This window comes from Rhinoraja longicauda, chromosome 11 (genome assembly GCF_053455715.1).
Source record: "Rhinoraja longicauda isolate Sanriku21f chromosome 11, sRhiLon1.1, whole genome shotgun sequence".
NCBI lineage: Eukaryota > Metazoa > Chordata > Chondrichthyes > Rajiformes > Arhynchobatidae > Rhinoraja > Rhinoraja longicauda.
In genome coordinates, this window is record NC_135963.1 from 20,358,734 (window position 1) to 20,374,123 (window position 15,390).

Sequence of the window (15,390 nt, forward strand, 5' to 3'; positions counted from 1 at the left end):
GAATTACCGGCATTGCCAAGAGATAGAGTCATAGAGTCATACAGCATGGAAACAGGCCCAACTCTCCCATGCCGATTAAGATGCTCCATCTACACTAGTCCCATCTGCCTGCATTTGGCCCATATTGATCTAAAACTTTCCTATCCTAATGTTTTTTAAATGTTACCTCAACTACTTCTTCTAGCTGCACGTTCCATATACTCACAACCCTCTGTGTGGAAAAAGTAACTCCTCAGGACACTATTAAATCCTTCCCCTCTCACCTTAAACCTATGTCCTCTGGTTCTTGATTCCCCTACTCTGTAAATGTCTCTGTGTATCTGCTCTATCTATTTCCCTCATGACCTTATTTCTGCACCCCTGACCTCGCGACCCTTCAGATAGTGGTGGCTTGACACAATAACCAAACATCAGGGAAAGAAAAGTTGTATTAATGCAGACATTATCACCTTAGCAAACATGGAATTTAGCTGCTTGCCAGACCCGTAGTATCCGCCCTGCGATAGGAACTGCTTGACTTGCTCTCGGACTTGCTCTTCGTCGAGATGCCAGCAATTCTCATCATCAATGCTGGCACCTGCCGTTGGATCAGGGGCACCTAAGCAAAAGAGAAAGTAGGTCAACAAAAAAAGACTGCCCCTTCAGAATGGATTTCGCATGTCAAGGAATTTCGAAACATGGTCATGAAGCTTCAAAAAGATTCAGCGGATAAAAGTTTAAGATGAGCTAATAATAACTTGCCTGCAACAATATTGTGTCTACAATATCTTAAAACATTTCACAGCAGTATTATCAGACACAATTTGAAATTGTAACACATACATTTGGCCAGGTAACCAAAAACTTGGTGAAAGGGTGTTTTGGACCAAAAAGGCCTCAGTGCTGGAGAAACACAGCAGGTCAGACGGCATCTCTGGAGAACATGAAGAGGTGATGTTTTGATCGAGACGCTTCTTCATTTTGGACCATCTTTACAAGAGAAATGGAAGCGAGATGAGGAAGGAATAGCAACTCCATTCCTTCTCTCCCGAGATGCTGCCTGACCTGCTGAGTTACTCCAGCATTTTGTGAATTAATAGCAACACAATTGATCTCTATGCAAAAGAACAAGAAGTAGATATACAGAGTTCCTGCTCCTGAATACAATACCGTGAACTTTGATGGAAAATGAACTCCTGTGGGTGTCAAGAAATAACAGGACAATAGCCAGCTTGGAAGCTTTCCTCTGTACCTCAGTACACGTGACAATAAACTAAACTGAACTGGACAACACGCACTCTTGAATCACAGTCCAGCACTTACTGTCAAGGGTGACAAGGTTCGAGAGGATTGCCGAATCAGCGGAAATTCAAGTCTAGATCAGTATTGATAGATTAAAAAGGGTCAAGAATAGTTGTAACCTAAGAATGAATGTGATTTGTTTATTAAATCACCCGTAAAATGTGCAATTTTACTATTAAAATATCCAGTTTTCTTCAAGAACCACCATTTTAAACTACTTGACAGGCTGGCAAAGCTGCTCAGTAAAGCAAGACACCCAGGGAAAGCCCCAGGAATCAGATTTGGAAATATTTTACGCAGGGATTTTCCTTTTACACTTTTATGATCAGGTTACTGCGAGCAGGACCAACATTCATTGACCATCACCTTGAGAAAGCTGGGGGCGAGTAGTCTTTTTATACTACTGTAGACCTCCTGGTAAAAGTGCTACTCTGGCACTGTGAACAGATAATTCCAGGAATTAGGCCCAGCGAGATTAAGGACTGATGATATATTTTGAAGTCAGGAAGAGGTGCAATTTGGAGGGGACGTGCAGGTTAGTGGCAAACCCATGTGCTTGCTGCTTTTATACTTATTGGTGGTAAAGGTTGTGGGGTTGGGAGGAGCTGTTTGAATATCCTGAGCAATAATGGCAGTGCAATTTTGTAGATGATGTCCAGTGATGGTGGAGCAAATGAATCAGGGTGATTAATGGTGTGTCAATTAAATGGGGTGCTTTATTCTGTATGGTATCAAGTTTCCTGAGAGTTCTTGGCATTTTTGCATTCAGGCATGTGCTTACATGCAGGCAAATGAAGAGCATTGCACTCTGCTCTTGGCTAATGTCATGTCAATGATGGAGAAGCTTTGGGCTATCAGGATGCAAATCACTGTCCACCGGATACCCAACTTTGGACCTGCTCTTTTCACTGCAGTATGCGGCATGTCTAGTTGAAGGTCTGGTCAATGGTGACCTCCTAGATATCGGTGATGCATGATGGTAGTGCAATTGAATGTCAAGTGCAGAGGTTTTGATTCGCCTTTGTTGGAAATGGCCAGTGGCTGGTACTTTTATGGTGTTGCTATCATTTGCCACTTACGAGCCCATGCCAGAATGTGTAGCTGTTGCTGGATGCAGGCACCCGCTCGTTCACTTGCCGAGAAGTTGTAAATGGGCTTGAACATTAGCACGCATCAGTGAACATCCCTTCTTGTGACCTTAAAATAGCAGATAGATGGTTGGGAATAGGTGACTGCTCTGAGGAATTCCTGCAGTGATGCCCTAAGGAGTTGACTGATTAACCTCTGGCCACCACTGTGTGTGAGTATTACCATTCTTGACCACACAAGTTGTAAATTTACACAATTGGCACTACATGAGCATACAAGTAATCTGGCGCTTATACAGATCTTGGGTATATTCCAGTCACTTTTCTTCTTTTGCTTTGAACTCTACCTCTAACACTGATGCCAATCTTGAGTCTGCACCAAGGTGTCTTAAGGTTACAAAAATATACAAGTGCAAGAAAGTGCCCCTGACAAGTATCCAGACAAGTAGCAATGGCTTCTTTCAAATACAGTCCAACTGGTCACCTATCATGGAGAAAGTAACACCAAAACTGTTCTGTTCATGATCAATGTTGCCATTCAATTTCTCAATTTAAAGATTTATAACATTTAGTACTACTGAAGGGGCTGTGGCTTTCTTGAACTACTGCAGTCTATGTGGTGAATATTGATATAACTGAGTGGATTGCCAGGCAATCTCAAAGGGCAGTTTTTGAACTCTGCACATTAATTTGTAATTATACTTTAATAATTTGTGCAAGGCAATCTTTAGAGTACTAATGTATTTTTTTTTCTCCAGTAATGCATGAGTGAGTGCGGACTTGCTGCCTGGTTTGGAGTCATGTAAAATGCAGGCCAGCTAAAAGCAACAGTTTGCTGCCCTGCAGAACCAGGTTTACTTTTTATAACCATCCAATGGTTTCATGGTTTTCATTAGTGATAACAGTCCTCTAATTCCAGATTTAATTAATTCATTTTACTTGCCCCAGCTGCTGTGAAGGAATTTGAGTGTGTTCCTCCATTTCAGGCTCTGAGTTATTAATTCAGTAACATGACCACAATGCTGCTGCTATTGTTGTGGGAAGCGCCAACTGAACTCACTTGAGTAGAAATTGGGAAATTTAGCAGCAAGTGTAAGTGCAGGGTTTCCTCTCCAAACTAAGGTCATTTCATTATGGGTCCTAAAGCTGCAATATTCCCTTCCTCTCAGAATTATCAGTGGAGCAATTCTGCAGCCAACGCATTAGGGTGGCATAAGGTGCAGCAGTAGAGCTACTGCCTTACAGTGCCAGAGACCTGGGTTTGATCCTGACTACCAGTGCTTGTCTGTTCGGAGTTTGTACGTTTCCCCCGTGACCTGCGTGGGTTTCCTCCTACAGTCCAAAAGACATACAGGTTTATAGGTTGTAGACTGGGCGATTGTTTCGCGGAACACCTTCACTCAGCCCGCGTGAACCAGCCTGGTTGCTGGACACTTTAATTCTCCTACCCATTCCCACACAGACATTTCTGTCCTCTGTCTCCTCCATTGTCAGAGTGAGGTTAAACGCAAATTGGTGGAACAGCATCTCATATTTCACTTGGGCAGCTTACAGCCCAGTGATATATTGATTATTATCACTTCAGGTAGCCCCGGCATTCCCTCTCTCTCTGTCCCCCCCCCCCCCCCGTCCCCCCCCCACCCAAGTCACACTAGCTCCTCATTTTCACCCTACAAACAGCTTACAATGGCCTGTTTCCTTTATAATCATCACTTTTTTGCATATCTTTCATTCATTGTTCTTTATCTCTCCACACCACCGTCTATATTTCTCGTTTCCCTTATCCCTAACCATTCTGAAGAAGGGTCTCGACCTGAAATGTCACCCATTCCTTCTCTCCAGAGATGCTGCCTGTCCCGCTGAGTTACTCCAAATTTTTGTGTCCATCTTCGGTTTAAACCAGCATCTGCAGTTCCTTCTTACACAGGTTTATAGGTTAATTAGCTTGGTATAATTGTCCCTAGTGTGTAGGATAGTGTTGCTGTATGGGGATCGCTGGTCGGTGCAGACTCGGTGCCTGATTCCACGATGTATCACTAAACTAAACTAAAAAATATATTAACACACATCTTTACAAGAATCATTTGTTACTCTGGCTAATGTTTGGAGTAGCAATGCATGTATCTTTTAATTCTCATATTCATTTTAATAATATGCAGAAGCTAATATTTAGAGTACCAGTGTACTTTTTCCAGCTAAGGTTCAATATTTGTTTTATGAAATAAGTGGCAGAAGAATCATTTACCAGTATCATAAAACCATAACGTCATAAGACATAGGAGCAGAATTAGGCCATTCAGCCCATCGAGTCTGCTCTGCCATTCGATCATGGCTGATCTATTTTTCTGTCAATCTCATTCTCCTGCCTGCTTCCTGTAACCTTTGATGCCCTTACTAATCAAGAACCTATCAATCTCCACCTTAAAAATACTCCCTAGCGTTTGAGGCCCTCTGAGGGGCACTGTAAACTGTTTATGTATATGTTGTTAGGTTTGTATGTTCTTGTATGTTCTTTTTTATTACCTGCACTGATGTACAGCACTTTGGTCAAGGTGGGTTGTGTTTAAATGTGCTATACAAATAAAATTGACTTGACTTGACTTGAATGAATGCCACAGATTCACCTACTTCAATGAGGGTCTGGTTGGATAGGTATTTTCAAGTGGTCCACAGAATAGGATGGTTCTTAAAGTAGATGGGATCTGTAAAGAGTCTCCCACAATTCTATCTCAATGTGTCATAGACTTTAACTTGGAGGTTTAGCTTTTGAAGAGCTTATTGGGATAGAAATTAACATCACTGTTGCTAGGTCTAATTTATGGGATTTCCAAGCCAACAGCTGTATGCGAGTAGTTTTAACAGGACAAAAAGGCTCACAATCACCTTGCAAAGCAATGAAGGATAAGTGATAAATGCTGGTTGTGTCAGTGAAGCATCAATCCCAAAATATAAAAACACCGCTGGAAATCTGAAATTAAAACGGGAAATGATTCATAAGTTCTAGGAGCAGAATTAGGCTATTTGACCCATCAAATCTACTCCGCCATTAAGTCATGGCCGGTCAATCTTTCCCTCTCAACCCTGTCCTCCTGCCTCCGCCCCATAAGCCCTGATGTGATGTTGATACTCAGAAGGCCAAGCAGCACCTGTGGTGTAGGAAACACAATTAACTTTCCAGGTCAATGATTCTTCAACAGAACACATCCAATGAAAAGGTCATCAACCTGTTTTTCTTCGGCCTGCGGTATATCTCCGCCTTTTAAATTTTTTTAACTTAATAACCACTTCCATTGCCTCGAACAGTTCCAATAACTTTGCCAAAAGGGATGGAATATTGCTACAAACGTACAGCATCTTGGGTGGGACTGAAACCAGGAATAAATAAAAACAATTCATGCTGGAAAGAGTTACACAGCATGTGTGAAAAGTGAGTTAATGTTTTAGGTCAAAGAACTATATTCAATGTGTCATAGACTTTAACTTGGAGGTTTAGCCAAGTTATGCCTTTAGTCTCTTCATTTAAGGAGGGATATACTTGTGTTCAGAAAAGGTTTACAGGGCTGATCGCCGAGATGAAGACGTTGCCTTCAGCAGAATGATTAGAGTCAAGCCTGAACTCATTCTAGTTCGAAGAATAAGAGCTGATTTTCCTGAAAGTGTAGATGCTGCGATGATGTTTCCTATGTGGTAAGATCTGGAACTGGAAAGGATAGATCCAGTGTAAGTGTCTGACCCGAAACGTCACCCATTCCTTCTCTCCTGAGATGCTGCCTGACCTGCTGAGTTACTCCAGCATTTTGTGAATAAATCGATCCAGTGTAAGTGTTGTCCGTTTAAGATGAAGATGAATTTCTTCTCTTAGACGGGTGTGAATCTTTGGAATTCTTAACTCCACATCTGTGGAAGCCAAGTTGTTAAGCAAAATCAAGGCTGAGAAAGACAGATTTTTATTCTGAGGAGTCGAGGGTCAGACGATATTTTGGAAGACAAATAGTATGCCAACTATTTCACAAACGGACCCGAGTACCGGAGTAAAGAGGTCATCCTGCAATCATAGATGGCTTTAGTGAGGCTGCACTTGGAATACAGTGTTCTGGTCTGGTCTGCCTGTTCAAACATTTACTTGTGGCGGCATGGTGGCGCAGCGGTAGAGCTACTGCCTTACAGTGCCAGAGACCCGGGTTTGATCCTGACTACGGGTGCTGTCTGTGTGGAGTTTGTATGTTCTCCTCGTGACCTGTGTGGGTATTCGCTGAGATCTTTGGTTTCCTCCCACACTCCAAAGATGTGCAGGTTTGTAGGTTAATTGGCTTCGGTAAAAGTATATAAATGTAAAATTGCCCCTAGTGTGTTCTGGTCTGGTCTTCCTGTCCAATGTGTGTGGTGTTAATGTGCGGGGATTGCGGGTCGGTGCGGACTCGGTGGGCTGAAGAGCCTGTTTCTGCGCTGTATCTCTAAACTAAACTAAAAATAGGAGAGAACGCAGCGGAAGTACATCAGACTGATTCCTGGGATGGGAGTATTGTCCTTAGAGGAGAGATTAGGCAGACTGGACCTATACAGACTGGAGTTTACATTACAGGGAAAAGGCAGGAAAGTGAAGCATAGCCAATATCAGATCAGTCGTGATCTTATTGAATGGCAGAGCATTCTCGAGGGGCCATATGGCCGACTCCTGTTCCTGTTTATTTTCTCCATATGTTCTTTAATTAGGTTGTTTCCTGAGTAAACTGACTTTGCTTTTTAGTAGACTTTTTTTTTGCTGTGTACCAAGGGCCCACCCCACATACAATTCATTAGCTGATACGATGCCATCAAGGAATACTGTAAATTTTAATTTGCCTTTAGTTAGCAAATAATTTGTTGCACACAGTCTTTGGGAAGCTTTTGTGATTTTTATGTATTTCATACCACCATGGTAAAAGTTTTCCAGACGTTTTTACAGAAGCTTTACAAATTTCTGTCAGCACTTACGAGACGACATCCTTTTCAATGCGAGGCTGTCAGTAATACTTGAAGAGCTGCTGATTTGTAATTTCTCATCATTGCACATCCTTGGCAGGTTTTTAATAGCAGGTCAAAAAATGGACCAGGAGACTCAAATACGGCATATTAATTCATTTGAGCATGGAAAATTAAACATAATCAGTGTCTGCTGTGGTTTTCCACTGAGCTTGATGACTGCTGAATTTGAGTCCAGACATTATAAGCACTCCTCTCTGGATGCCGGTGCAATCCTCCATTTGACTTGAGAGAGTATTGTGAATTGCTGAGATGGGCTGGTACCACAAACCACTCGTACACTGTGCTGTAAACTACCTTTTCAATAACCTTGGGGATGTGCAAGAATTAGCTTCTGTGAGTAGGAAAGAAATGGAGATGCTGGTTTAAACTGAAGATAAGACACAAAAAGCTGGAGTAACTCGGCGGGACAGGTAGCATCTCTGGAGTTTTGGGTCGAGACCCTTCTTCGGACCCGGAGGGGAAGGGATGGGTAACATTTCGGGTCGACTCCCTTCTTCAGATTGGAGAGAAGGAATGAGTGACGTTTCGGGTCAAGACCCTTTGTCTGAAGACCCTTCTCTCCAGAGATGCTGCCTGTCCCGCTGAGTTACCCCAGCTGTTTGTGTCTAGCTTCTGTGAGTAACCTGGATAAGGAAACAGATTGGTCACCCGTAACCCTCTCAGCAAAATAACAATGAGAAAATATTGCACAACGCGCTGGTTTTAATCACACAATCTTCCAAGTTACGCAGAAACTCAAAATGAACTTTTCTTTTGTACCATTTTGTCCTTACCTCTGAACCTCGCTAGCTATATATATTTGAGAAATTATTAGGACGCTGCAGCATTAATGGAATTACTGTACAAATATATTTTATGTTTTTGAAATACAGCTGTTTCAGCCGAATGCAAGGGGATGTGCTCAAATCAAACTGACAGCATCTCACCATGCACAATCACACTAAATTACCCTGTTTATATTCTGCAAGGAATGCCTCATTGCTTGCTGAATATCTGCTGATACTGTAAAATTCAGACTGCATTTCACAGTTTTGTTTTGATGTTTCCCCTCTTGGAACAGAACATGACTTCCAATTACCATGCTTTGTGAAGAATCTAGTGCTCACACACCACACAAAAAGCACGGTGTCCGTCCGGTACAGAGAGTCACACACTGCTGATCTGAGGAAGCAGATGAGCTCCCATGTGACTGCATGGAGTCAGTGGACGGGTCCATCACCAAGAACTTGGGCACCAAGCTAAACCAGTGCAGCACTGCTGTCACAGACTCCATCAGTAATCGGGTCTGAAGAAGGGTCTCGACCCGAAACGTCACCCATTCCTTCTCTCCCGAGATGCTGCCTGACCTGCTGAGTTACTCCAGCATTTTGTGAATAGACTCCATCAGTAATGTGTGTAGAGCATTGCGTGCCAAAGAGGTGAATCTGAGTGTTCCCCAACCGAAAAACTATGAGATTCAATAGACAATAGGTGCAGGAGTAGGCCATTCGGCCCTTCGAGCCAGCACCACCATTCAATGTGATCATGGGTGATCATTCTCAATCAGTACCCCGTTCCTGCCTTCTCCCCATTCATTCTCGGCTGAAGACACGAAATCTAGGTATGACCTTAGCAACTCTATTGGGGACGTCAATAATTAATTCCAGAACTAACCACACCGACATCCGTCAAATACACTTCTGACTCCATTTACTAGCTTGCAGATTACACCACCAGAGCGGGCTGCATCTTAAACAATGGCAAGACGACTTGCAGGACGGTAATTTAAAGCTTAGAACAATGTCCCCCTCAATGTCGACAAAATGAAGCATCTACTCATCAACCAGAAAGCAGGATAGTCTGTACCAATGGTGTTGAAGCAGATTTCATATGTGTAAACTCCAGGAAAGCACTCCGATGCTTCTACATCCTTAGAAGGCTCAGGAAATCTGGCATGTCACAAAGTCACACAGTGTGGAAACAGGCCCTTCGGCCCAATTTGCCCACACCAATCAACATGTCCCATCTATACTAGTCCCACCGGCCAGAGTCTGTCCAATATCCCTCTATACCTATCCTATCCATGTACCTGTGTAAATGTTTCTTAAACGTTGCGATAGTACCTGCCTAAAGTACCTCCTCCAGCAGCTCATTCCATTCACCCACCACCCTTTGGGTGAAAAAAGTTACCCGTAAGGTTCCTATTAAATCTATCTCTCCTCATCTTAAACCTATGTCTTCAGGTTCTCAATTCCAGATTTTCCAATATACCACTCCAATACCTCTACACCCTTAGAAGGCTAAGGAAATTTGGCATGTCTCCAATTTACCAATCTTACAGATGCACCGTGGGAAGCATTCTATCTAGATGCTTCACAGCTTGGTAACTGCTCTGTCCAAGACTGCATAAAATTGCAGAGAGCCCAGAAACAGCCCAGTCCATCATGTCAACCAGCTTCCCCCCATTAAACCCGCCCTCCTCCACCCACTCGATTCTATCTATACTTCATGCTATCTTTGGAAAATGGACCATTTAGACCCTTGTCATTATCTCTTCTCCCCTTTCTCATTGAGTAGATACAAAAGCTTGAAAGCATACCACCAGATTCAAGATCAGCTTCTTCCATGCTGTTATCAGCCTTTTGAACAGACCTCTCTAATGTTAAGGATTAATTTCCAATCTTCCATTCCATCTCTTTTTTTAAAGGGATATACTTTGTTTGTAGACATAAAGGTGCCAGTACGTACATCAATTAAAAATTAAGCTAAAATTATCAACAATTATTTTCAATCAAAAAATCTTCTTTGATTTTCTTACAAATCATCTTCTAATTTAATAAACAAATAATTAGAATGTTTAAGATCAACGTGTTGACAAATAAACATATTAAACTTAATCTAATGTTTTACTTTTTAGTGGTGCCATTATGCTGTACTGGCACATTCCATCACAAGAAAAAGCACTGGATGTTCTGATATTGGAGAAACCCTTCAAACACAAGCTGCTAAAAAAAGATCTAAGACAAAGGTGGGCTTGAAATGTTTCCACTAGTGAGAGATTCTCCAACAAAGGGATGCAGTTGAAAGATTAGGGGATGGTCATTTAAAACTGAGATGGGTAGGACCATTTTCTCACAGAGAGTGAAGAATCTTTGGAACTGTCTACTCTAGAGATTTTTGGAGGCGAGATCTCTGGGGGGGGGTATTCAAGGAGCAATCAGATACTTGTGATGCAATCTGATCACCCAGCACAGGGGAGCTGAGATCCCCCCGATGCAGGAGCTTAATCGCCTGGATGCGGAGGGCCCGACTGCCGGCTAAGGGAGCCAAGATCGTCCTGTCAACGGAAGCTCGAGGCCATCGACCGCGGGAGAACAAAGAAGGGTAGAGATTGAACTTTTTTTTCGCCTTTCATCACAGTGAGGAATGTGGAGGAGTCACTGTGGTGGATGTTAATGTTAAAATGTATTTTGTGTGTCTTGTTGCTTTTTGTTGGTATGACTGTATGGCAAATCAAATTTCTCACATGTTGCAAAACATACTTGGCTAATAAAGTATGATTATGATTATTATGATTATGATTTTTGAAACATTAGGGAATTAGGGAGCTATGGGGAACTCGCACAGAATAGGAGATCAGGCCTCTGTCAGATCAGCCATGATCTCATGAAATGGTGGGGCAGGCATGAGGGGCTGCTCAATCTTCATATGCTCTAATGTTCTCAGCTGGCCTTCACAATCCACTTAAAGCCCTATCATCAAAATAAACATACACGTTTGCAGATTATAGTAGAATTAAGCCATTCGGCCCATCAAGTCTACTCCGTCATTCAATAATGGCTGATCTCTGTCTCAGGATTCAATCCTGCCTTCTCCCCATAACCCTTGACACACTAATTCTTCTAATCAAGAATTTGTCTATCTCTGCCTTAAAAATATCCACTGACTTGGCCTCCACAGCCCTCTGTGGCAACGAGTTCCACAGATTAACTACCCTCTGACCAAAGAAGTACCTCCTCACCTCCTTTCTAAAAAAGCACCCTTTAATTCTGAGGGTATGACCTCTGGTCCTCGACTCTCCCACCAATGGAAACATCCTTTCCACATCCACTCGATCGAATGAAATGTTATTCTAATGGGAGTTGAAACAAAGCCCAATAACATTGGCACATGAGTTAATAAATCCAGGATTCAGTGCTGTCACCCCTTCTTCCCATTTATCTAAATGTACCGCAGGAAAAAACAAGCACCTATTTAAATTGCCAGGAGCCACACAATGACAGTAAATAGAGCTCCCCATGACAGTGGGTATTGTTGTTCTGGTTATGTCCATCTACAGCATGCATTTCATACAAGTTCCAGGGGCTTAAGTGCACATCACACAATAAAAATAGGAACTGATCAGAAGGTATTGTCCAAAGTGATTTTTGTATCCAACGGAGATGAAAAACTGGGGTAAACTTCTGCTTGAATAGAACTGATACGATGGAACCGCAACTGATTAGATTGCCGACCAACCAACTCCCACAGTCCAAGGCAGTCAAAAGTAATTTCAGATTGTCCAGTCGGTAACTACTAGTAACATTATGATCAATCATCGTGGTTCTTCATAAGTTCATAAGTGATAGGAGCAAAAGTTGGCGATTCGGCCCATCAAGTCTATTCTGCCATTAAAGCATGGCTGATCTATCTTTCTCTCTCAGCCCCATTTTCCTGCCTTCCCCCCGTTATCCCAGACACCTGTACTACCTGCTCTTCTTTGTCCCTGCTGTTTTAATATTTTTCTGGCATCAAAATTTGTTCCTAGCCTCTCTTCCCCCCCTCTACTTTGGGCAATATAATGTGACTTCACAGAAATTCCCATGTACCAATGGCCAATTGGACAGAAAGAGGACGCCAGAGTACGCTCAATGCTTACATGTGGTGGTGGATGGAGGAAAACTACCACTGAGTTATTACCGCTAAACCCAAACATGCTAGTCCACACACAATTGGGATGAAAATTCTGCAAATTCAAGGCCACTGTGCTCAATTTTTCCATTCTGTTATTATGATCTTGTTCCAGTGGGAGTGACATAATTTAGTTCATGTGTCCTCCCCCATTCCCGTGATTCTCTGCAGCAAACTGCACTGTGGCATCCAAATTTCATTCACTGATCACCATTATACTTTGAATTTAGTTTCGAGATACAGCACGGAAACAGGCCCTTCGGACCACCGAGTCCGCACCGACCAGTGATCCCCGCACATTAACACCATCCTACACACACTAGGGATAATTTTACATTCATACCAAGCCAATTAATCTACAAACCTGTACGTCGTTGGAGGGTGGGAGGAAACCGAAGAACTTGGAGAAAACCCATGCGGTCATGGGGAGAACGTACATACTCCACACAAACAGCACCCGTGGTTGGGATCGAACTTGAGTCTCTGACGCTGTATGCATTGTAAGGCAGCAATTCTACCGCTGCGCAACCGTGCCGCCGAGCCTTAATCTTGCAGATCAATTAATGGTAGCACAATGACAACCATGAAAACAACAGGGCTACAGAAGTAAATATCTGGTACGGAACATTAGTATAAGACAATAACTGCAGATGCTGGTACAAATCGAAGGTATTTATTCACAAAATGCTGGAGTAACTCAGCAGGTCAGGCAGCATCTCAGGAGAGAAGGAATGGGTGACGTTTCGGGTCCGCGTTGGCCAAACTGGTCTCCCAGTGGCCAAGCACTTCAACTCCCCCTCCCATTCCCAGTCTGACCTTTCTGTCATGGGCCTCCTCCAGTGCCATAGTGAGGCCCACCGGAAATTGGAGGAACAGCACCTCATATTTCGTCTGGGCAGCTTGCAGCCCAGTGGTATGAACATCGACTTCACCCACTTTGGATAGTTCCTCTGTCCCTCTCTTCCCCTCCCCCTTCCCAGATCTCCCTCTATCTTCCTGTCTCCACCTATATCCTTCCTTTGTCCCGCACCCCTGACATCAGTCTGAAGAAGGGTCTCGACCCGAAACTTCACCCATTCCTTCTCTCCTGAGATGCTGCCTGACCTGCTGAGTTACTCCAGCATTTTGTGAATAAATATGGTACGGAACATTTGTTAATTAAAACTACTCAAACCTAACCGCACAATTTGATGTGACCTTGACCAGGGTGCATAACAGACAAGCTCAACCTACACCAATTTTAGTAGTTTTCTCTAAAAACTCAAAACTCATCAGCCCGATTTAGGTCCAAATTACTCTAATTTACAATGTAATTCAATTTTACATAAAGCCTGGTTTAGATGTGGATTTTTGTATAAGAAATAATTTTAAAAATACCAAAATTAGAAGATAAAATACCTGGAGCTATAAATAGCACGTGTCAAGAGCTACATGAAACCACGGCATCCTGGTGTGCATAGGGAAAAATATGAAAGCTGAAGATGTAGTAGATTATTTAACGGCAGAGAGATGGTGCAAAACTGTCACAACACATTTAAAACCATTCCCATTAGTATACTGGGTTACTCAATCTCATCCAAAGCAAAGGGCGGCACAGTGGCATCGCTGTAGAGCTGTTGCCTTACAGTGCCGGAGACCTGGGTTCGATCCTGATTGTCGGTGCTGTCTGCACGGAGTTTGCACATTCATCCTGTGACCACGTGGATTTTCTCCGGGTGCTCCGCTTTTCTCTCCCAGACGTACAGGTTTGTAGGTTAACTGGCTTCAGTAAAATTGTCCCTAGTGTGTAGGATAGTGCTAGTGTATGGGGTGGTCGGCACGGACTCGGTGGGCCTGTTTCCGCGCTGTAAGGCTAAAGTCAAAGATCCGAGCTCCGGAGCCAGCAAAGCTGTTCCGATCTAGCAACAACATTGGCACCCACCCAACAGTGCAGAAGATATCCACATTTTTCTTGCGTAAAAAACCCAGGGCAAAAACAACACAGCCAGTTAGAGCCTGATCCTCGTCTTCTCAATCACCAGTGGCATGTTGCTGACAATGCTATTACCCAGCGGTTATTCATCAATAGGCTGCTCACTCCGTGTTCTGTCTGAAGCACTCAACACCAATCTTTAGAGTTTTGGTTCAGCCATAAATAAAGGTGAAAGTCAAGGAAAATGTCCAATTCGAATTCCTAATCAGGAAAAGTGGAAAGTGCAGATGCTCTGAAGAAAATGCTGCATAGGGTTTTTTTTCGGAACTAGCTGGTAATTTCAGCTGTTTCTCATCCTCACCCTTCACTGATGGATGCACAAGTCTGAGAGTGCATGGGAGGGGTAGGGAGTGAGAGAGCGAGAGGGAGGCGGGGGATGGGTGGGTGGAGGAGGGTGTTGAGAGGGGGGGGTGGCGGGGGGAGGTTGAGAGAGGCAGGGGGGAGGGGGGTTGAGTGAGGGAGAGGAGGAGGTTGAAGGAGGCAGGGGGGTTGAGAGGGAGGGACGAAAGGAAAGATACCATGAGGGTTCATGACTGACCGAAATAAAAGGAAAGGATTTGCATTTATCTGGCGCCAGCAATATTCAACATATTTAGTGGCATATCATTTGCCAGAAAAAGTGGACCAGAAAATAATTTAAGCCACCTGGAAAATTCCACCATTCCCATTGTTGTTGATATTGTCTGACCACTTTCATTTATCTGCGTCATCTGGATTCTGACAAGATCATGTCCAATCAAGCAACTCTACATTGACTATTAAGTAAATGAGACAGCTCAGATTCCAGCTTCAACATCACCAGCAGTACAACAAAATGCATTACAGCAAATTTACCAGTCTCAGGAAGAATAGGTTCGGAATGATTGAAGAGAAAGATTTTTACAATGGAATGTTTATTTGCGTAACGGTATTATTTAACACTACTGAAGTCGTCTTCTCTATCTGAAACATAGACTTTTGTCACATGGATCAAAGCAAAGGACCAACGGCAACATTTAACAGGAAATTCAGTGAGCATTTAAATTGAAAGTGTACAAAATGTTATAGGGCAAGAGCTGGAAATGGTAGGAGAGTAGATATTGCCAGATGTAAAGC

General features: G+C 43.1%; 1 protein-coding gene across 2 annotated transcripts in view; it reads right to left on the reverse strand.

Moving 5' to 3' along the window:
• The window catches only part of zswim5 (zinc finger, SWIM-type containing 5), a 225,988-nt gene that overhangs the window by 56,731 nt on the left and 153,867 nt on the right, over positions 1-15,390 (reverse strand). For both annotated transcript variants that reach the window (XM_078408424.1, XM_078408423.1), the window contains exon 3: positions 450-598. In XM_078408424.1, coding sequence (XP_078264550.1) covers positions 450-598 — 149 coding nt within the window. The remainder of the gene's footprint in view (positions 1-449; positions 599-15,390) is intronic.